This window comes from Grampus griseus (genome assembly GCF_964374135.1).
Source record: "Grampus griseus genome assembly, chromosome: 6".
Taxonomy (NCBI): Eukaryota; Metazoa; Chordata; class Mammalia; order Artiodactyla; family Delphinidae; genus Grampus; species Grampus griseus.
Window position 1 is genome coordinate 10,139,877 of NC_139000.1, and position 22,981 is coordinate 10,162,857.

A 22,981-nucleotide genomic window follows, 5' to 3' on the forward strand; every position below is an offset into this window, starting at 1 on the left:
TCTCAGCAGTTTCAGCTCCCTGGACCCAGGGAGCTCCGGGGGCCTGCAGCCTGTGTTCTGCGGGAGAGAGCGTGGGGCGTGCCGAAGCAGCGGGGAAAATCGGGTCAAGCTTTACGCCGCTGCGTAGACGCGTCTCACGGGCCGGACGTGACGTAGGGAGGGTTCCGGCTTCGGCCTCCGCCGCTGCCGCCGCTAGCACAGCCGCGGACGCCGCTGCTGCCGTCGGGGCTTGTTATTTCTAAAATGGCGCCCCTGGACTTGGACAAGTATGTGGAGATAGCGCGGCTGTGCAAATACCTGCCGGAGAACGACCTGAAGGTGAGACTGAACGGGACGGGAGCGCTGCTTTCGGGGCTCCCCCCCTTCCGGCAGCGGGGCTCCCGCCGGCCCGCCCTTCCTCTCTCCGCGGGACCCCCGGCAGTGTCCTGTCCCGTCACGGTGGGGGGCCTAACGCGGTGCGAGGCGACTCGTTCCGACTTGGCGTCACGCGGGGAGCGGGGGCAGCCCGAGTCCCCCGAATGCCATCCCGATTCCCTCGGCGGGGATCCCAAGGGATGTCGCGGCCTCTGCGCCAGGATTGCCCGTCCTGGCCTTGGGGCTGCCCCGGAGCTCGAGACTTCACGGCTTTGCTTACAAGACTCCTCTCCCCTCACCCCGACCCTGGGTCTCGGAGTCTGAGGCGAGCCCCCGCGGGCAGTGGGCAGTGGCAGCGGTCATCCCCCCCAGAGGCGGTGACAGGAGCGCGGGGAGGCCGGCGTCTGACAGGGGATGCAGCGTGCTCCCGGAACGCGGCCCCAGTGGGTTTAGGTGCCTGAGGAATGGGGATGGGGATGGGAAGGGGCAGGCGGGGGCCCGAGCGGCCTGGTAGGGTGAGAGAACGTCAAGTCGTCCTTCTGTTCGAGCACTTCTCCCAGTTGCTTTTTAGGAATGTTGGTTTTCTTCTGCTCATTCCAATATGAACCCGTTTTCGAGCACGTCTTTGAGCTGTTTTAAGTGGATAAAGTAACAGGCTCTCAATAAACACCAATACGTTTCTGTCCTTTAAGTTGTCCCCGCTCCCCCCCACCCCCTGCCCCAATCTCTTCTTAGCTCAAGATTTCATTGTTTTGGTTATCCAAAGGAAATGAGTCGTTCTTTGTACTGCAGAGTCCTAGCAACAGTAAACCTATGTTTGGGTAAAGAAATGAATGTAAGAATAAAGGAATGTAAGTCTTTAGGATACTGCTTTTTTGACAGGTGTTTCTATGCGTTTGTTAGAACCAGTGCTTAGGTGACTAGCAGTGTTTAGAGGTTGGTGGTAGTGCCTGTTCTTGTTCAATTAACTTTGATTTGCTGTGTGGTAAGTGGGTAAACTGTTGATGATTTTGAGTTCTTTTTATACTTTAAGCTGTGGGTTTAAAGTAATTTATTTTTGTTCGTGAGTTTTTTTCTCTTAAGGAAGATATTACTGGTTTTTTCTTTTGCCATCTCTTGGTACAGGGAGTTGATATTTAACATCAGTCAACAGTGTGCAAAATGTTTAAGACCACAGGAGCTGTTGTGAATGTAACTAACTTGTATGTTAATTATATGTGCTGTTTGATAGGGGAGTCATTCTTGTCCATTTTCCCCTTTTTAACAGGATAATTTAATTAAAATGGGGACAAAGCCAGTATTAGTAGAAATGTAACTTTCATGCTCTTGTGACGATAGTTTTGTAGCTTCTTTCTGCTATATGGCTTTTTAGGAAACAAGGATTTTTCCTTAAAAAAACGCGACATTGTGACCCAGTTCATTGGAAAACTAAAGTTGGTTTTTGCATGTCAGTGAATTGATGTGGAATTTTCTGTTCTTTAGGATATGTAAGGCAGTTTTAAGCTTTGTGTTTATAATGAGTAAAATATTGCTTATTATGAAATGTATCTCGATATTGGATATTGAAATAATTTGAAAGACAAATCAGTTGGATTTTCTTTAGACCTCTTAATTTGATAAACATTAGATTTCCTTCCTAATCTAAGAGAATATAGTTATTAAACCATTTCATTTCCCTTTGCAACACAATTGGACTGTACTTAGTGTGTATCTGTTTCCTAGTAAATTTCCCCCGCACCCCCCGGACCAACCACTAGAAAAAAAAAATTCTGAATTTTTCTATATAAGTGGAGGCTTTTCTTCTTTGTCTTGGAAATGGTTTTTTTTTTTTTTTTTTTCCGGTACGCGGGGCTCTCACTGTTGGGGCCTCTCCCGTTGCTGAGCACAGGCTCCGGACGCGCAGGCTCAGCGGCCATGGCTCACGGGCGCAGCCGCTCCGCGGCATGTGGGATCTTCCCGACCGGGGCACGAACCCGTGTCCCCTGCATCGGCAGGCGGACTCTCAACCACTGCGCCACCAGGGAAGCCCTGGAAATGTTTTTATCAGATTAATTTTCTTGTGCTGCATCTCTGGTGTATTTAAAGAAATTTAATTCTGTGTCTCCCTCTTGGCATGAAGTGCAAACTAAAATTAGGCAGGCCAAGAAAGTATTCCAGGCGCACTTTTTCTGAGGCTTTAAAGCCAAAATGAAATATTCTATCAAAGGAAGAAAAATCATTGGGGCCACTTAATGATCATTATGGAAAAGATTTGTTCTGGTAGAAAAATAGGCCGAAATTTACCTGTGTTTTAAATTGGAAGTTGGAGATACTAAATAAAATAATAAATGCATAGGATGTTCTAGATCTAATCATGATTTCTCTATATCTAAATTGGAAATGGTCAAATCACTAGTCCTGGGTCAAATGTACATAACTGTTTTGAAGGAATAAGGGTGATATATGAAGGTGAGTGGACCAAAGCATAACATTTCTTAAAAAAGAGTTCGTGTGATTCTCATCCACTAAAAAAATTTTAGAGAGGATCTTAGAAGCCACAGATTCCATATCTGACCAAATGTAAGAATGAATGATGAAAGACAGGTTTACTGAATACTTACACTTAAGTATTTTGTCATGGGAGAGGTTTATAACTTGGAGATTGTCTGATCTCTTGGACAGTTCTTAAAGGTCCCATGTAAGTAAAGAAGTTGCACACTGAGTTGGTGTTCAGGTTTGTTTTGTTTTTTACTGAAGAACTGAAGACAGTTTCCATGGTAGGGGTTGGGAGAATACTAGTGTCTACCTCAGATATGCAACACAGGGAGAAGTAACCACTTCTATGGATTGATAGTTGCTGTAATCTTTTTTGGAACTCACTTTTATGTTTAGTCTGAGCCATCTCTGTTTTTCATATAAGGCCACTGAGCCATCTCTGTTTTTCGTATAAGGCCACTGCTCTGCAAAATTGTACCTCTGTTTGAAATGCCTCCATAAAGCTTCAGAGAATTCTCCCTTGCTTTTTTCTAAGACTTGGTGAAGAGCCTTTTGTACCTCCTTATTCAGCCTCTATCTGATTTTATAGATTCTCATATATGGTAGTCTTGAGCCTTCTGGATTTGAAGCCTGTTAGTCTTGTCACTCACCTTATTGCCTGTCTTACTGATCATTCTGTTTACCTGAGTTGTTTGGTTTTGTATATTATCTTTCTTTAGGTATTTCAAGGAAAAATGAACACAGTACAGCAGTTAGGGACAGACTGTGGCTTTCTATAGGGCTAGAATAGTTTTTTCAGTGTTTTCATTGATAATCTTTCTGAGACCCTTTCTGATAATGCTTGGCATTTTGTCTTTTTGGCTACAGAATCACAGTCTCTTGGATCTTCTGAAAATAGTCTGTAGCAGTGCTGTCCAATAGAAAATGCTCAGAAATGTGAGCCTCAAATTGTTAAATTTTTTAAAGTAAAAAGAAACAGGTGCCGGAGCCTGTGCTCCACAATGGGAGAGGCCACAACAGTGAGAGGCCCGCGTACCGCAAAAAAAACAAAAAAAACAGGTGAAATCAATCTTAGTAATATTTTATTTAACCCAATTTCAACATACAATTAATATAAAATTACTAACATAATACCTTGTCTTTTTTTGGTATTAAGTCTACAAAATGTGGTATATGTTTTACATTTACAATACATCCCAGTTTGGATCAGCCACATTTCAGGTGCTCAATAGCTACATGTGGTAGTAGGTTTCCTATGGGACAGTGCACACTTCTAATGACTCCCCAGACCCTTTTCTAGAATTTCAGAGCTGAGAGAGAATCAGAGTTTGCCTAGTTCTGTATTCTTCTCACTTTACTGAGGGGGAACTGAGCTTTGTAGAGTTTATGATCTGCCTGAGGATGTCCAGCTAATCAATGAATTAAGTTGGAAAGCCTCTTTGTGCAGAGCTCTTTCTGATACAGTTAATAGCCTTTTAGGATGGCAAATAGCATACTTTTCTAAGTATGTCTTCCACTTAATCACCTTTCTTTTTACCTTCCATTCTGAGTACATTAGAGTGCTTTCTTCTGACGGTGTGCCTTGTACTTCCCTGCTTCTTTGCTTCTGCTTAGTCTCTTTCTTTTACCTACTTAATACTTATATAGCACAAATATTAAATCATTTAATACTGTGTGAGTTGGGTACTAACATTTGCCCCATATTACAGAGCAGGTATCTCAAGCACAGGCAGATTAAGTAACTTTACAAAGGCATATAGCTAGTAGGTAAGTGAGGGAGCTGCATTCAGACCTAGGCAGTCTGGCTCCAGGGTTCACGTCCATATCTACCACTTATGTTTCCTCTATACAATACCCTTCATGCCCCTTTTAATTTTATTTATTTATTTATTTATTTTTTGGCCGCGCCAAATGGCTTGTGGAATCTTAGTTCCCCTACCAGGGATCGAACCCCGGGCCCACAGCAGTGAAAGCGCAGAGTCCTAACCACTGGACCACCAGGGAATTCCCCTCCATGCCCTTTTTAGCTCTAGCTCAGACGTCACTTTCTCCATGCAGGGCTCCTGGATTCCATAGTCAGAATTATTAGTAATGGTTAAAATTTACACAGCTACTTACAGTTTTCAGAGTACCTTCATGTCCACTCTATCACTGTGATAGGCAGAGCAAATATCAGGACTTGATAAGGTTTAAGTGATTTTTGCCACAGTGAGTCAGCAGAGTATGTACCTGAATTTATTTGCTATTTAAAATTTCCATTCTGGAATTCCCTGGTGGTCCAGTGGTTAGGACTCGGTGCTTTTGCTGCCATGGCCCATGTTCAATATCTGGTCCGGGAACTAAGATCCCGCAAGATGTTTGGCAAGGCCAAAATAATTTCCATTCTTTCTGTTCTATACTAACCTTTGCCCCATAGCACTTTTTGTTTCATTTTACTACCACTTGTATTGTTCTGTCTTGTTTGATAGTAAATATACCTGTCTCCACCATTAGACTGCAAGCTTCTTGAAGGGCCAGGATCATATCTTGTTTATTTTTGTATTCTCCACAGTCTTAGAACACTGCCTTGTATGTGACAGACACTCAGTTAAGGTGCGTTGAATCAAACTGTACTGCTTTACAACAGACATTTCTTTAACTGTCTCCTGTGTCAAGTACTATTCCCTGTGGATGCTAGAGATAGAATTTGGCACTTCGCTCTGTCTTTGAGGGGCTCTCAATATAGTAGGGGAGATAGAGAGGTAAACAAATGATCATTGCGTAGTTTGGTAGGTGCTAAAATAGAGAGCTGTCCAGCATATCGGAGAACATAGAAGAAGCAGCATCTAACTCTGGAGCCACAGATGGCTTCACAAAGGAGGAACAATGAGAGGATGAGCAGAGTTTTTTCAGGTAGACAAGACAGGAAGGAAAGAACATGAAGCAGAAGAAATACCATGTGCAATGGTATAGCTTAATCTAAAAGAAGATGGCTGGTCAACTTGAAGTAGTTTGGTATGGCTTGAGGTGGTGCAGAGAAGACAGGCAGAGACCAAATCATGGAAGATGAGGCTGATAAACTTGAATTTGTACTTTGAGATGGTTCATGTATAAACACTTTGAAATGTTTTTATATTTTAGGGAAAAACATAAATCATGCTTGGTGATATTTTAAAAAATATGGCTAACTGAAAAGTAGATTCAAAGGAAACTATTAGAGAGATACACTGTTGTATGTAGTAGGAATATGACAAAATCATAAAGGTGATATCTGAATGGAGTTTGGGAAACACTATCATAGAGGAGTGTCCTTGAGAGGTTTTTAAGGGGGGCAGTGACAGGTTTTAGGAATTTTCTAGCAGCATTATGGACCTTGGATTGGAATGGGACAAAAATGTCATAGGAGCAATAGACCAGGTGACATGAAAGCTTTTGAAGTAAGCCAGTAACAAGTGGTTGTGGTGTTTAAAAGGAAGTGAAGATGGTATAATAGGACCTGTTGACAGATTATGTCTAGGTTTGAGAGAGAGAGAGAGAAGAGTTTAGTGTAATCTCTTAGTTTCTGGCATGGATTACTTAGTAAATACTAATAACTAGATTAAGGCATACAAGGGAGTTTGGTTTGGGCCAGACTGAATTTGAGATGCTGCCAAGTCAAGACACTGAGGCAGAAACGTTCAGAAAACTGTTGGATAAACAGATCTGTTGGGTAACAAATATTTATTGATTACCAAATGTGCTCCAGACACTGTTCTAATAGTGTTAAACTCTGGAGAAAGGTCTAGACCAGTGGTTCTCAGCTGGGGGTGATTTTTCCCCCGAGCGGATATTTGGCGATGTCTGGAGACACTTGTAGGTTTTCGCAGTTATCTAGGGGGTGTAAAGGCCAGATGTTGCTGAACATCATACAGTGCACAGGACAGCAGCCCCCACAACAGAGAGTTGTCGGTAGTGCCAGGGCTCAGAAACCCTGGTTTTTACTGAAGGTACAGATATTTCCTTCTGGATTGTTAGCGTGTGAATATCATTGTCATCTTGGATTCCCGCTCCCACTCTTCATTCTCAGTGATTTGTGTTATAGTAGAGACTCTATTCAAAGGCTGTGTAGAATATAATCTTAGATAGATTTTTATTTCTTAAGAAGAGATTTTGTAAATACCAGTATGTAAAAGTAACTAAAGGAAATAGTATGTTTCCAATAACAAGATCAGCTAAACGAAGAATTACAGAAATTCAAAACCCAGTGTATTTGAGGGGCAAGAGAGAACAGGGAGACAGGAGCAGAGAATAGAGTGGATCTGTAAACAAGTATCTTGAGGAAAACGTAGAGAAGGGAAATAGGGTCTCCTAAGAATGGGTCCATGAACCTCTACTTTTTCAAGGATTAGGAATTAATTAGGCACTGTGGGGAGAAATGGGTGTAGTTTGCCCTAAATTTGGGATAAGATTGAGAATCTTGCCTCAGTGACTGCTTTGGGGCAGAAAGAGAAACAAACCATGCTTCCTACAAATCAAGCTGCAAAAAAAAGCTGTGAAGGGCTTTGGAGGAGCCTCTCCCATGGCAAGACTGGGCTCTGAGAGGCCAGTGTGTGTGTAGTTGGCTGACATGTGTAGAGTTTGTGCTGAGATTTCATAGACTTCTTATTTTTATGTGTTCTTGACATGAATTTGTAAGCTGCTGCTGAACTGGAGTGATGAGAGGCAGTGGCTTTGGCTTAGAGGCTTAGTGCTCTAAGTCCTCTGTTGGGACTGCAGAAGTGGCAGTTATAGGAGGCAGCTGTTAACTTTACTCAAGTTAGCGTGCCTGGCCTCGGGTTGAAGATGTTGCTTTAGTAGTTTACATGGTTCGCTAGGCACTCACTGGCTTTTGGTAGGGTTTCACAGTGATGTTCTTTAGCTAATGGTCTCCTGTTACTTTCAGATCAGCCCTGGGGGGTTTGGGCCAGTCACCATAAGTGACTTGCAGTTCAGGAGGCATTATGGGCCAGGAGAGCCAGTCATATATGGGTGCAAATTCTGCAGCATTCAAAATGGGAACTATAGAGTCCCTCACGAATCTGTGCTGTGATTAGTTTCAGAATGTTAAATGATAACTCACTTTGTTCTAAAATGTATATAGTGTGGTTTACAAAGAAGCATTCAATATAGCAAGATAAATTATATTCAGAATAAGTAAGAAAAATGAGACAAAAAGAAAATAAAGATAGGAAACCAAGATGGAGCCAATAGGAAAAATAAGAATAGTACATATAAAATAAAAGCTATGATGACTGGGTTACTTCTTTGAGATTAGGCCTTAAGCTTTCTAGGAGCCTACAGAAAGATGTAAACTGATCAATTAAAAAAAATTTACAGAGTCTGTAAGATGATAAAAATAAGCTTCTCAGGGAAATCACATCTATCCTTGATGGAAGAAACAAAGAGACATTCCTCCCCCAGTCCTCCTTGAAGGCAACTATTTAATCACGGCATCCTGTGCACTTTGTTTATAGTCCACGCAATGACAAGCTCTGTAGAGGACTGTTTCCTATAATGTCCTTTACTACAGGTTGATAGTTTGACATTAAAGTGCAATTTGGGAAGAAGCGATTGGGAACGGAGTGCAGTGTAATGCAGGGTGAGGACAGCCCTCTCTAGAGGACAGTCTGGCTTAATTCATGGTGGAGTTTATAGTAGGTTGGTTTGTTTGGGTAACATACTAATAATTGATCTTTAAAGGGGTGTACACCAAATTTGGTGGAGCCCCCAAATTTACAAGAGTGGGCAAGAGGAGAGATCAACATTATACGCTTATGTCAGAGAATATATTAGGTATGGGCCCTGACCTTCACTGATGGAAGTTAGACCTGTTCTTAAAAGATGTGCAATCGGAAAGAGTGTGGATGGGACAAGTGCCTGAGAACAAGCAGGTCTCCTGGCAACAAACAGAAAACTCTGCCCACTCCTGGACAAATTACAGCAAAGCACTTCTGCAGGTACCTTGGTGGAATTCTCTTTGAGGAGGTTTGGTGAGTGTACCTGAAAAAAATCGCAAATATTAATTGAGCAAGGCATTATACCTAAGAAAGGTGGGTAAGGTCCTGAGATAGGTACTTTAAAACATCACTATATTGTTTTATTTTAAAAATTGTATAGTTTCAGAAAGTACATTTAAAAGTATAAATTGTTGCTCTATGAGGCTAACCTAAAAAAAGTAGTGCTCTTTTTTCTGGCTGACTGAGAAGGGAGGTGGTAATGAAAGACTATAAAAAAATACAGGCCAATCATGGCATATTTGTTCTTTGGAACTACCCTTAAGCTAGATGGAAGTGAGTTAGGGTGAAAAAAAAATGCAAACAGTAATTGTAAACTTTGGGAGCTAATTACTATACAAATAATAAATTATATATCACAGGTCTAATGGATTATAATAGAAAGAGGATGTTGTACAACACTGATCTTTTGAAATTGATTGGGAGGACAGCTACCTCTATCGACAAGGAGTAGATTTGAGTGGTTATGGTCAACGTGGTAATTATTATTTTTAAAGAGGTAATATATATTATTAATTTAAAAATAACAGTTTTATGAGATATAATTCACATATCAAAATTAATTTTTAAAGTGTATAATTCAGTGGGGTTTTTTTCCCAGTGGGTTTTAATATATATACAGAGTTGTGCAACCATTGCCATAATCAATGTTAGAACATTTTTATCATCCCAAAGAGAAACTATACCCATTAACAGAAACTCCCCGTTACCCCTTACCTCAAAGTCCAGCCCTAAGCAACCATTAATCTATTTTATATCTTCATGGATTTGCCTATTCCAGGCATTTCAGATAAATTGAGTCATATATTGAGTTGGCCAAAAAGTTCCTTTGGGTTTTCCCATAAGGTGTTACGGAACTTTTTGGCCAACTCAATATATATATATATTTTAAAATAAATTTATTTATTTATTTATTTTTGGCTGTGTTGGGTCTTCATTGCTGCGCGTGGGCTCTCTCCAGCTGTGGCGAGCAGGGGCCACTCCTTGCCGTGGTGCATGGGCTTCGCATTGCGGTGCTTGTTGCAGAGCACAGGCCCCAGGCACACAGGCCCCAGCGGCTGTGGCACGCAGGCTCAGCAGTGGGGCTCGCAGACTCCAGAGCGCAGGCTCAGCAGTTGTGGCGCACGGGCTTAGTTGCTCTACGGCATGTGGGATCCTCCCGGACCAGGGCTCGAACCCGTGTCCCCTGCATTGGCAGGTGGATTCTTCACCACTGAGCCACCAGGGAAGCCCCTTCATGCTTTTTTTAAAAGTAAAATAAATAAACAAAGATGAAAGTGGAATGCGTTTTGGTTGACATCTCTGGCAACTGCTGTTTTGGGTTTGATGTATATCCTCCTAGCTTATTTTATTTTATTATTTTTTCATTTTACTGCGTTGGGTCTTAGTTGTGGTACGTGGGATCTTCATTGAGGCATGTGGGATCTTTTGTTGTGGCGCTCCGGCTCTTCAATGTGGTGTGCAGGCGGGCTCAGTAGTTTCGCCGCATGGGCTTAGTTGCCCTGAGGTATGTGGGATCTTAGTTCCCCGACCAGGGATCGAACCCGCGTCCCCTGCATTGGAAGGCAGATTCTTAACTGCTGGACCACCAGGGAAGTCCCCCAGGTTGGTATTTCTATTTTGTGGATGAGGAAACTGAGGCACAGAGAGATGAAGTAACTTAGCAGGGTTACACAGCTAAGTAACAGACAGTAAGCTAAGTAATAGGTAGTAAGAAGTTGAGGTGATATTGTTCTGTGATCTCTTTGACTTCGGAGACTGTGCTCTTAACCTCTTAACTGTGCCATTGTGTTACTTGTGTAAGATATCCTGCAATTGGTACTTGTTGATTTAGGAGTAAAGGAGTATTCTCTCTGGGCCCTACTCTATTCCTCCAAAATTTGACCTTCCATCAGTATTTTCTTTTTTTTAAATTTTGTTTATTTTATTTATTTATTTTTGGCTGTGTCGGGCTGTCGTTGGCTTTCTCTAGCTGTGGCGAGAGGGGGCTACTCTTTGTTGAGATGCGCAGGCTTCTCATTGTGGTGGCTTCTCTTGTGGAGCATGGGCTCTAGGAGCACGGGCTTCAGTAGTTGTGGTACGCGGGTTCAGTAGTTGTGGCTCACGGGCTCTAGAGTGCAGGCTCAGTAGATGCGGCGCACGGGCTTAGTTGCTCCACGGCATGTGGGATCTCCCCAGACCAGGGCTCGAACCCATGTCCCCTGCATTGGCAGGCGGATTCTTTACCACTGCGCCGCCACGGAAGCCCCTTCCATCAGTATTGAACATAGCTGATTACTCCTCTTTTGAAACATTTTCTTCACCGGACTTCCACAATACTACACTCTCATGGTTTCCTTTGTACCTCATCAGGCAGTCCCTTTTGCTGGTTCCTCCTTCTGTCCCTAACTTCTGTGTGAAGTATTAAGACTCCTTTTTGTAACTTATCCTTTTCTCTATTTGTAAGCAGCCAACTTTAGTTGTCTCTTCTAGTCTCGTGACTTGAAATATATATTTCCTGACAATCTCCAAATTGGTCTCTCTAGCCTGCATCCTTTTCCTTGAATTCAGGACTCACTGGGTCAGCTGTTTACAGCACATCTTAGGCACTTTGAAGTCTGATAGGCATTGCAGACTTAGTGTGTCAAAATCAAATTCTTACAGCCAAATAGTGGAAAGAACCCAAATGTCCAGCAACTGATGAATGGATAAGCAAAATGTGGTAAATACATACAATGGAATATTATTCAACTATAAAGAAGAACAAACAAATCATGTATGTTACAATGTGGATGAACTTTAAAAACATATGTTAAGTGAAAGAAGCCAGTCACAAAAGGCCCCGTTTCTAGATGTCCAGAATGAACAAATCCATAGACACAGCAGACTAGTGATTGCCTAGGGCTGTGGGGTGGGGTTGTGGGAGGTGGGAGATGAGTGCCAATGAGTATACAGTTTCTTTTTGGGGTGATGAGAATGTTCTAAAATTGATTATGGTGATGGTTGCCCAACAGTGAACATGCTGAAAACCATTTATACATTAAAGGGGTGAATTTTACAATGTGTGAATTATATATATATTATATATATTATATCTCAATGAAGTTGTTAAAAAAGCCCCACAAATTCCTGGTTCCCCGTCCCCCAAACAAAACCCAGACAAATCAAAACAATCATAAAAAAATAATTGAGAAACACTGGGCTTATTAAAATTAAAAACTTCGCTCTGCATGGGAATTCCCTGGTGGTCCAGTGGTTAGGATTTCATGCTGTCACTGCTGAGGGCCCAGGTTCGATCCCTGGTCAGGGAACTAAAATCCCACAAGCCACGCAGCCAAAAAAAAAAAAAAAAAAAAAAAGAATATTAAAAAAACAAACAAAAATGTTGCTCTGCAAAAGACACTTTCAAGAGAATGAGAAGGCAAGCCACGGACTGGGAGAAAATATTTGTGAAAGACATGTCTGATAAGGGACTTTTATCCAGAATAAACAAAACACTCTTAAAACTCAGCAGTAGGAAAACAAACAACCCTATTAAAAATGGGCCAAAGGGGCTTCCCTGGTGGCTCAGTGGTTAAGAATCCGCCTGCCAATGTAGGAGAGACAGGTTCGAGCTCTGGTCCGGGAAGATCCCACATGCCGCAGAGCAGCTAAGCCCGTGTGCCACAACTACTGAGCCTGCGCTCTAGAGCCCGCGTGCCACAACTACTGGGCCCATGTGCTGCAACTACTGAAGCCTGCATGCCTAGAGCCCATGCTCTGCAACAAGAGAAGCCACCGCAATGAGAAGCCTGCACACCGCGACGAAGAGTAGCCCCCACTCACCGCAACTAGAGAAAGCCCATGCACAGCAACGAAGACCCAAAACAGCCAAAAAAAAAAAAAGGGCCAAAGACTTGAACAGATACCTCAGCAAAGAAGACATATAGATGACAAATAAGCCTATGAAAAGGCACTCCATATCATATGTCATTAGGGAGATGCAAATTAAAACAAGGTGGGAATTCCCCAGCGGTCCAGTGGTTAGGACTCTTGCTTTCACTGCCGAGGGCCCAGGTTCAGTCCTCGGTCAGGGAACTGAGATCCCACAGTCCGCGTGGTACGGCCAAAAACAATACAAAACAAAAACAACAACAAGGCAGTACCACTACACACCTATTAAAATGGCCAGAATCCAAAACACTGACAGCACCAAACACTGGCAAAACTGTAGAGCAACGGAAACTCTCACTCATTGTTGATGGGGATGCAGACTAGTACAGTCACTTTGGAAGATCATTGAGCAGTTTCTTACCAAACTAAACACCCTTACCATATGATGTAGCAGTCATGGTGTTTATCCAAATGAGTTGAAAACTTAACATCCACTGTAAAACCTATACACAGATGTTTATGGCAGCATTATTCATAATTGCCAAAATTTGAAAGCAAACAAGATGTCCTTCAGTAGACAAATGGTTAAATAAACTGGTACATTGAGATAATGGAATATTATTCAGCGCTAAAAAGAAATGGGCTATCAAGCCATGGAGAGACATGAAGGAAGCTTAAATGCGTATTACTACGTGAAAGAAGCCAACCTGAAAAGACAACCTATGTATGATTCCAACTATATGACGTTCTAGAAAAGGCAAAACTATGGTGATAGTAAAAAGATCAGTGGTTTCCATCCTTTCCCCATACCTTGCCCGGTATATCTCTTAAATGTGGATGTCATCTGTATCCTTTATCACATCCTTTAGTAAACTGGTAAATGCAAGTGTTTCCCTGAGTTCTGTGAGCTACTCTAGCAAATTATTCAAACCTAAGGAGGAGGTCTTTGGAACCTCTGATCTATACCCGGTTGGTTAGAAGTGCAGGTGATAACCTGGGCTTGCAACTGGTGTCTGAAGTGTGTGGTATATTGGCAGGGGAGTTGTGGGGGGGGGCAGTGTTGTGGGACTGAGCCCTTAACCTGTGGGATCTGACACTATCTCTGGTAGATAATGTCAGAATTGAGTTAAATCGTAGGATACCCCGCTGGTGTTGCAGAGAATTGCATATTGTAGGGAGAAAAAACCTTGGTGACCAGGAGTGTCAAAACTGTGAGTGTTCTGTGTGACTAGTAAGGGAGACACATAGGAAAGAAGCACAGAGTAGGGAAGAACTGAGTTTTTCCCTACATAGGAAGGAAAAAGCTGAGGTTTTTTGTTTTTGTTTTTTTTAAACAAATGCAAAGTGGAACTGAAGGAACCTTAGAGACCATCTTTCATGATAAACTTAAGGCTCTGAGTTCAGAAACATTGTTTCACTCACCAGTGTCTGTTCCTTTCACAAATAATGGATGGATTATATATCTGGACCAAGGATTGTTTATTGAAGCATCTGAGGGTTGTAGGAAATTCAGCACAGAAGGAGCTCCCTACTCAGGGCCAGAAGGACTCCAGGCCAAAAAGATGATCTTGCCTTTGAGGCGCTATTTGAAGATCAGGAACTTATCCTATGAATAAGAGCAAACCTTTTTATTTTGAAGATGTTTTAAACAGCTTGATTTCCCCTCATTTTTTGGGGGGGGGACTTTTTTCTTGCTCTTCTTCCCCCCTCCCATTGTGAGTTCTCTCCTATGCTTGCCTCTGTGTAAAGTGTTGTAGCTATAACTGTTTTTGTTTGTTTGTTTGCGGTACGCGGGCCTCTCACTGTTGTGGCCTCTCCCGTTGTGGAGCACAGGCTCCGGACGCGCAGGCTCAGCGGCCATGGCTCGCGGGCCCAGCCGCTCCGCGGCATGAGGGATCTTCCCGGAACGGGGCACGAACCCACGTCCCCTGCATCGACAGGCAGACTCTCAACCACTGCGCCGCCAGGGAAGCCCGCTATAACTGTTAAAGTGTGTCTCTCATATATTTAAGTAAATTGTAGCATTTAGATTCCTTAATTATGTTTAAAATCATTTCATTATGCTTGTGTAGTTCAACTTGTCCTTTCTTGGCAGATCTTCATAAAATCTAGTAGGGCCTCTGACTGTAGTATTAACTGGTCTCAGATGGAAGGAAGATTCCCCCCCAGTTCTTTTTTTTTTTTTTTAATATTTATTTTGGCTGTGCCAGGTCTCAGTTGCAGCACGCTGGATCTTCGTTGCGGCATGCAGACTTCTTTAGTTGCGGCATGCGGACTTCTTAGTTGTGGCATGTGAACTCTTAGTTGTGGCATGTGAACTCTTAGTTGTGGCAGGCAAACTCTTGGTTGTAGCATGCACGTGGGATCTAGTTCCCTGACCAGGGATCACACCCGGGCCCCCTGCATTGGGAGCATGGAGTCTTACCTACTGGACCACCAGGGAAGTCCCTAGAGTTCTTTTTTTAAAAATTAATTCCTTAATTAATTTTTGGCTGTGTTGGGTCTTCGTTGCTGCATGCAGGCTTTCTCTAGTTGCGGCGAGCGGGGGCTACTCTTTGTTGCGGTGCGTGGACTTCTCATTGCAGTGGCTTCTCTTTGTTGTGGAGCATGGGCTCTAGGCACGTGGGCTTCGGTAGTTGTGGCTTGTGGGCTCTAGAGCGGAGGCTCAGTAGTTGTGATGCATGGGCTTAGTTGCTCCGCGGCACGTGGGATCTTCCCGGACCAGGGCTCGAACCCGTGTCCCCTGCGTTGGCAGGCAGATTCTTTATTTATATTTATTTTTGGCCGCGTTCAGTCTTTGTTGCTGTGCGCGGGCTTTCTCTAGTTGTGGCGAGCAGGGGCTACTCTTTGTTGCGGTGCATGGGCTTCTCATTGCAGTGGCTTCTCTTGCGGAGCACAGGCTCTAGGCACGTGGGCTTCAGCAGTTGTGGCATGCGGGCTCTAGAGTGCAGGCTCAGTAGTTGTAGTGCACGGGCTTAGTTGCTGCACGGCATGTGGGATCTTCCCGGACCAGGGCTCGAACCCGTTTCTGCTGCATTGGCAGGAGGATTCTTAACCACTGCGCCACCAGGGAAGTTCCCCTAGAGTTCTTTTTAAAAGGTAGAGTGACTCTTAAATGTACATTTTGCGATTAATTTTGTTAACCTTTCTATTTTGAGATAATTATAGATTTATATGCAATTGTAAGAAATAATACCAAGTGATCCCATGTACCCTTTACCCAGTTTTCTCTGATAGTAACGTCTTGTGGAACAAATACCACAATCAGGATATTGACATTGATACACTCCACGATCTTGTTCATAATTCTCCAGTTTTACTTGTACTCATTTGTGTGTGTATTTAGTTCTGTGCAGTATTGTTATATCTGTAGTCTCATGTATCTAATACCACATTCATGATACAGACAGTTCCATCACCCCGAGGAGTCCACATGTTGTCCTTTTTGTAACCATACGCATTTCCCTCCTGCTGCCCCTACCTCCTAGACCGTTGGCAATCACTAATCTGGTCTCCATTTCTATAAATTTTTTATTTCAAGAATGTTATATAAATGGAATCATACAGTATATAACCTTTTGGGATAGGTTTTTTTTTTCTCCCCACTCAGCATAAATCCCTTGAAATTTATACAGATTGTCATGTGTCAGTAGTTTGTTTTTTATTGCTGAATAGTATTCCACGGTGTGAATGTACCATAATTTAACTGTTCACTGTTGAAGGACAACTGATTTATTTCTAGTTTTTGGCTCTTATGAATTAAGCTTCTGTGGACCTTTGTGTACAGGTTTTTATGTGATCATAAATTTTCATTGCCAAGAATGCAGTTGCTGGGTCATATTTGGTAAGTGCGTGGTTTGCAATGTACTTTAAGAATTAGCAGATAAGGGCTTCCCTGGTGGCGCAGTGGTTGAGAGTCCGCCTGCCTATGCAGGGGACGTGGGTTCGTGCCCCGGTCCAGGGGGATCCTGCGTGCCGCGGAGCGGCTGGGCCCGTGAGCCATGACCACTGGGCCTGCGCATCCGGAGCCTGTGCTCCGCAACGGGAGAGACCACAGGGGTGAGAGGCCTGCGTACCGCAAAAAAAAAAAAAAAAAAAAATTAGCAGGTAAAAACCTTTTCCTCTTTATTGACTTTTGCATTTTTTTGTTGAAAAACATCATTTTACAGTTCCTTGCAGAGTTCTCTGTCTTCTAGAACCTATTACCTGTAAGCCAGGGAGTTTGCATTTTGGAATAGGCATTGTGAGAGGAAGGTAAAAGCTGACAGAAATCGAATCCCAGAATCATCATAGTTTCCTTTCCTGTGAAACAATACACGGATTAGTTCTTGTCTTTTTTGCATTTGGTCTTTAGTTTTAATATTGTAATAAAAGGTTGCATTTTATTTTCTCTTCTACAGCGGCTATGTGACTATGTTTGTGACCTCCTCTTGGAAGAGTCAAACGTCCAGCCAGTATCAACACCAGTAACAGTGTGTGGAGACATACATGGACAGGTAAAATTTCATGCGGAGATTTTTAGCTTTTGTACTGTCTGTCCATGTCTGTTTCCAGTTGTGCTGCAAAATATTAAAAAAAAAAAATGCTGGTGGTTGGCTAGGGTGCCTCAGTCTGTGTGACATTAATGATTCCTGTTTACTGTTAAAGTGAATAAAAGCAGTGGTCAAATTATTCATGGACTTTGTTGAAATCATACTTAGAAAGTGAAGAAGCATTATTGCTCTGTGGACGGGGGAGGTATAAAATACAAATGCGGGCTGCTCCTAGTTATTATGATTGATAGCAGATGCTTTGGTGTTAGGCACTAATTTTCTATTCATTCTGTTCATTTCTGTTCTGTTCACTTAATGTCATATTTTATTGAAAATTTTATTGAAATTTATTGAAAATTTATCATTTCCTTAGTGGGAATGAGAATAGCAGCAGTTCAGAAAGATAAAATTATTGGTGCATGATTTTACAGCAAGTCAGTGCTAGAATGGGATGAGAAAGTTCATTTTTTCATCTGCTGGGGTTTTGTTTGTTTTTAAGAGTTTCAGAGCATTGACAGGAGGGGTACACCTCATCTTTAGACTCTTACTGTTAGTGTTTAGCCTAGTTAGAAAACTGTGTATTTGTAGTTTTTTCTTTTTTACTGGGAAATGAAAGCTGAACAGAACACTCATAGCCTGCTCTGTGCATGCAATGGAGTTGGGGCTATCAGACATAATATTTGTGAACAATATAGTATTTATGAATTCCTACAGGACCTTAACTATGACTGCCTAAAGAAGCAGAAATGTGTGTAGCTTGGTTGTGATTGAGGGCTGCTCCATGAGTACAGTTCTATTTATTTTTTCTTTTAATTTGGCTGCCCTGGGTCTCCGCTGCGGCGCGCAGGCCCTTTGTTGCCGGTTTCTCTCTAGTTGTGGCACTAGGGCTCTAGAGCGTGCAGGCTCAGTAGTTGCGGCATGCAGGCTTAGCTGCCCCGTGGCATGTGGGATCTTAGTTCCCTGACCAGGGATCGAACTTGCGTCCCCTGCACTGGAAGGTGGACTCTTAGTCACTGGACCAGCAGGGAAGTCCCATAAAGTTCTATTTTGACTACTTAGCTCTTTTCTTTTTGGTTTTTCAGTCTGTTCTTTGGATGTGTGAGGTTATAATAAATGACATCTGCATGTTATCAGCTTCTAAATAGAGGCCCCCACTATGTCATATTTAATCTGTTAAAATTCTAGTTCTCTAAAGTAGACCTTAGGAGTTCTTCTTAATTTCCATGTAACTTCTCTCCAAAAGTATAATAAATATTTGTATTTTGCTAACATAAAGGGTATTAATGTAAGCAGTGCCTTAACATATTTCTAAAAGCTGAAATAAACCAAGTAATGCTTTCCCTTGATTATAATATTAAAATTGAGGGGTTACCTGTGTTTATTGGCCGCAGCACGAGGCTTGTGGGATCTTAGTTCCTGACCAGGGATCGAACCCGTGCCCTTGGCAGTAAAAGTGCAGAGTCCTGGGCTTCCCTGGTGGCGCAGTGGTTGAGAGTCCGCCTGCTGATGCAGGGGACACGGGTTCATGCCCCGGTCCGGGAAGATCCCACATGCCACGGAGCGGCTGGGCCCGTGGGCCATGGCCGTTGAGCCTGCGTGACCGGAGCCTGTGCTCTGCAACGGGAGAGGCCACAACAGTGAGAGGCCCGCGTACTGCAAAAAAAAAACCAGAAAGTGCAGAGTCCTAACTATTGAACTGCCAGGGAATTCCCCAAGACTTTTCAATAATATGAATTATAGTCATAATCAGAGGTCAGGAAGTTAGAGACAATTTCAAACTGCTAAAATTAATTCAGATAATAAATTTGCACTTCTACTGATAGATTATATATACCTTCAGCCAAATGTACAATTCTTACTTTCATTTATCTTGTGTTTTGACATTAATAATGTACTTTTTCACATATTGCATGTCAATTTTTTTTTTTAAGGTTCCTATGAGGTAGGGTTTTGTAGAGAAGGAAACTGAGTTGAAAGATTGAGGAATTAACCCAAATTCGCACAGCTACTAAGGGACAGAGCTGAGATTTGAAACTCATTTGGGTGCCCAATAGCCCATGCTATTTATTTATTTATTTATTTATTTTTTGGCTGCACGGCTTGTGGGATCTCACTTCCCCGACCAGGGATTGAACCTGGGCCACGTCAGTGAAAGCCTGGAATTCTAACCACTAGGCCCCCAGGGAACTCCCAGCCCATGTTATTTTAAGACTACCACCAAATTGAGCCGTATTTCTCTTGTACTTGACCCTTTAAAACAATTGCTCATCAAAAGCATGGGACTTGAGGAGCTTCTAAATGTCTGCAGACTAGTCAAATGTAAGGTGTATCTTTTGGGACTTGTACAGTTGTCTTCCCCCTTGGGCTAGTTTTGGAATTGCAGGATTGGTTTATGAGTATAAATAAACTCATAAGAAATGTTGACAAGCATACAGTTGCTGAGAAGCATTGAAACAACGTAATCTAGTGAGGAGATTGTAGACTTCAGTGTCAGACAGAGCTTGGTTTAAGTTAAGTCCTGCTTGGGTACATAACAGCTGTTTAAGAAGCCATTTCAGCTAGCTCTTCAGTTCTTTAAATATGGCCTGTGGACCCTTGAGCATCTGTAAGTTGGCAGAAAATCAACTGAGGGTAAAACTGTTGGTGCCTCAGCATGAATCAAGGGAGTGTCACCAGCCTATGCTGGTTGTCATTGTATTCTTCACCAGCATGCATGCATGTACAGTAAAATAAAATGCCAGTATCACTTAAGAATGTCCATGATGAAGCAGTAATATTAATTGGCACTCTTGACCCCTCAGTAGATACATCTTTTGAGTAGTCCCTGTGATGAAATAGGAAGTATGCATAAAGCACATCTACTGCATATCAAAGAAAAATGGTTTGCTCAAAAGAAAAGTACTTGTGCAGTTCTTTGCATCTCCTGCTGAAATAGCCTCTTTTTTTCAATGGAACGCTGTTTTTACCTGAGAGAATGAATGACAAACTACAGGTATTTAGCAACTGTTTTGCAAAAGTGAACAAAGTGAGCCAGTCACTTCAAGGAAAACAATTGACGTTATTTGTTGCTGATGACAGTATTTGAGTTTTCAAGTGAAATATTGGAATTTTAGAAAATTTGAGTTTACCACCATGAGGCTACTAGCTTCTGATACTTAAAAGACTTTTCTGATGAGGTGAGTAAATTAACAAATATTTTTTTGATGATGTATAAAGAAATGTCATTTCCATTTTCCAAATAACCAGTGTGTTACCCACTCAAAGTGTTAGACCAACTTATCTAATAGAGTTTGAGAAGAGACCAGTTGTCAAGTTTTGATGTATTAAAAGAAGAATATGCATCATTATCTCTAAAGGTTATTAAAATTCTCTTCCCTTTTGTAACACATACCTGTATGAAGGTATGTGTTACACTTTAAATTTCTAATGTGGTTAATACTGATTCATATAACGTATAAACAAAAGCTTTTTGGGGACCTGTAATTTTTAAGACTATGAGTGGGTCCTGAAACCAGAAAGTTTAAAAACTGCTGAGTTAGCCAACTATTTCCTTGCCTCTAATAATGGAATAAAATCCACTTCTCTGGATTGGTTTTGTTTTAAAATGAGAACATTTACAGAGTGTGTGTGATATGAAAAACATACAATAGATGGTAGAAATTATTTGTGAAATAATGAGATGGGCTTCCAGTAATGTATGACAAGGTTAATTGTCTGCATATGTTTTCAGTAAATATTTATTATATTAAAGAATTTTGGAAAAAACTACCAATATGGAGTAGGAACTATGGGTCCCCAAAGCAGAATTTTTGATCATCCATTAAATATATATAAGTTAAATGGAAACTTACAAAGCTTTTATTCAAGAATGTGTTTCTACAGACATCAGTAGTAAAGTCTAAGGACACTCTTTCACCACACTTTTATAGAAGCAATTGTTTCATAAAACTTTTTCATGTTTCCTTCCTGACTTTGAGTGTGTACATACTCAATTTTTACATGACAAAATTGTATAGTTATATTAGAGGTATAGTTTTGTGTTCCATTCTTTTCCCTAGTCATTTTCCCACTTTGCTACATAGTTTCCATTATAATCATTATTTATGACTGCCTAAGGTCCAGGTCTTCGAATTGGTAGATCATACTTTATTAATATTCCCTTACATTAGTTACGAAGGTTGTTTCTTCTGTTATTAGAAATGATGCTATGATGCATTTTCTTTATGTTATACAGACTTTTTTTTTTTTTGCCTTTAGGATATAGTCACAGAAGTGGAGTTACTAGGCCAAAGTAACACAAACACATATATGTATATGTGTATATATATACTTATTTTTTACTGCTCATATTGTGTGTGATTGTATTTATACATATATATGATATACATACACACATCATATATATATCTATGCGGTGGGAAGTGAGAAGTATATTCCTTCAAAGGAAGGGATTCCACTTTGTAGAAATGGACAGCATATATTTTGAATAAATAATAGTCTACCAGTTGACTGAGACTGAATTTGTTTCATTTGTTTGCTTGCTAATTTTAAGAAGATAGGAAAATTTTATTTTAAACTTTCTAAAGTTTTTTTTTTTAAGCAAGTGACAACTCTTCAGACTTATGAAACATTGCTACAAAGGGTAGTACTTTATTTCAGTAGTTAATCTTTAAATTTCAGTTTTGTTCACTATGACTAAGATTTCTGTACTGTTTTAAGTGTTAGAAATTTAAGTAGTAATACTACTTTCAAGTGTAAAAGATAGATGTGAAGGAAATTATTGGTTGTAGTTGGTATGGTATATTATAGTCAGTTCCTTTAATCTAAAATCCTTTTTCAGAAAAACTGTGACTTTAGGAAGTAGGATTAGGATAATCGAGTTGACTGAAGTTATCGAACGCACATTTTTGTCAGTTAAATTTTCAGTCAAGTAGAATATGATGAAATATACTCTTCTTTTTCTACTGATTATTGAGAAGACTCTCCACAGCTGTAGAAGCTGAGGGTACACATCTTCCAAAGTAGAGTGTAAGAAGGTAGGTTGATCTGCTCTTTCCGACACTACAAAGTGTCATGTAACTTCATTCTTCCAAAGAAATTCTTATCCACTTGTTTCCTTATCTTTTATCTCTTTAAGATAGATGCTGAAGGTGGGGCAAGGTGATTGGGTTAGCTTATTGACAGGTAACTGATAAATGATTTCAAATTCTCAAGTGATAGATGGGGAGAAGTATGAAAGAAATTTGAAAGGGGGTTGCCTATAACATTAATGACTTAGGAATGATTTTAGTGATAACTGAGCTTCATTTTAGTGCTTTTTTTTTTTTTAAGGCTTGGGAGCTGTGTGCTTGGCAGTTTAGTTTGCACTTCATTTCTTTGTATAAATGTAAATATTTGAAGTCCTCTTAATTAACTGCTTCTTTATACAGTTTGGCCTCGGTTTTATTATTTTACTCCTTCACAGGATTTTGTAATCAGCATATATTGCCTTTCTTTTATAGTTTTATGACCTTTGTGAACTATTCAGAACTGGAGGTCAGGTTCCTGACACAAACTACATATTTATGGTATGTAAACACCAGTGATGTCAAGTACTTATTTTAAATGGAAGGGATCTGACTTACTACATGTAAATTATGTAATAATTTCATTGCCATGTGACAATCACTATTTAAATACATGAAAAGGTGATTCTATGCTTTTCTACATTTTGCTGTGTCCTCTAGTTGAGAATAATTGCTTTTGTAAACTGCTGTA

The 22,981-nt window shown here is 41.2% G+C and overlaps 1 protein-coding gene across 1 annotated transcript in view; it reads left to right on the top strand.

Annotated features, from left to right (window-relative positions):
• Positions 1-151: 151 nt before the first annotated feature.
• Positions 152-22,981, top strand: part of PPP6C (protein phosphatase 6 catalytic subunit) — a 31,974-nt gene continuing 9,144 nt past the window's right edge. The window contains exons 1-3 of the mRNA XM_082656965.1: positions 152-318; positions 17,093-17,188; positions 22,726-22,791. Of these exons, the coding sequence (XP_082513091.1) occupies positions 244-318; positions 17,093-17,188; positions 22,726-22,791 (237 nt within the window). The 5' untranslated portion in view covers positions 152-243. The remainder of the gene's footprint in view (positions 319-17,092; positions 17,189-22,725; positions 22,792-22,981) is intronic.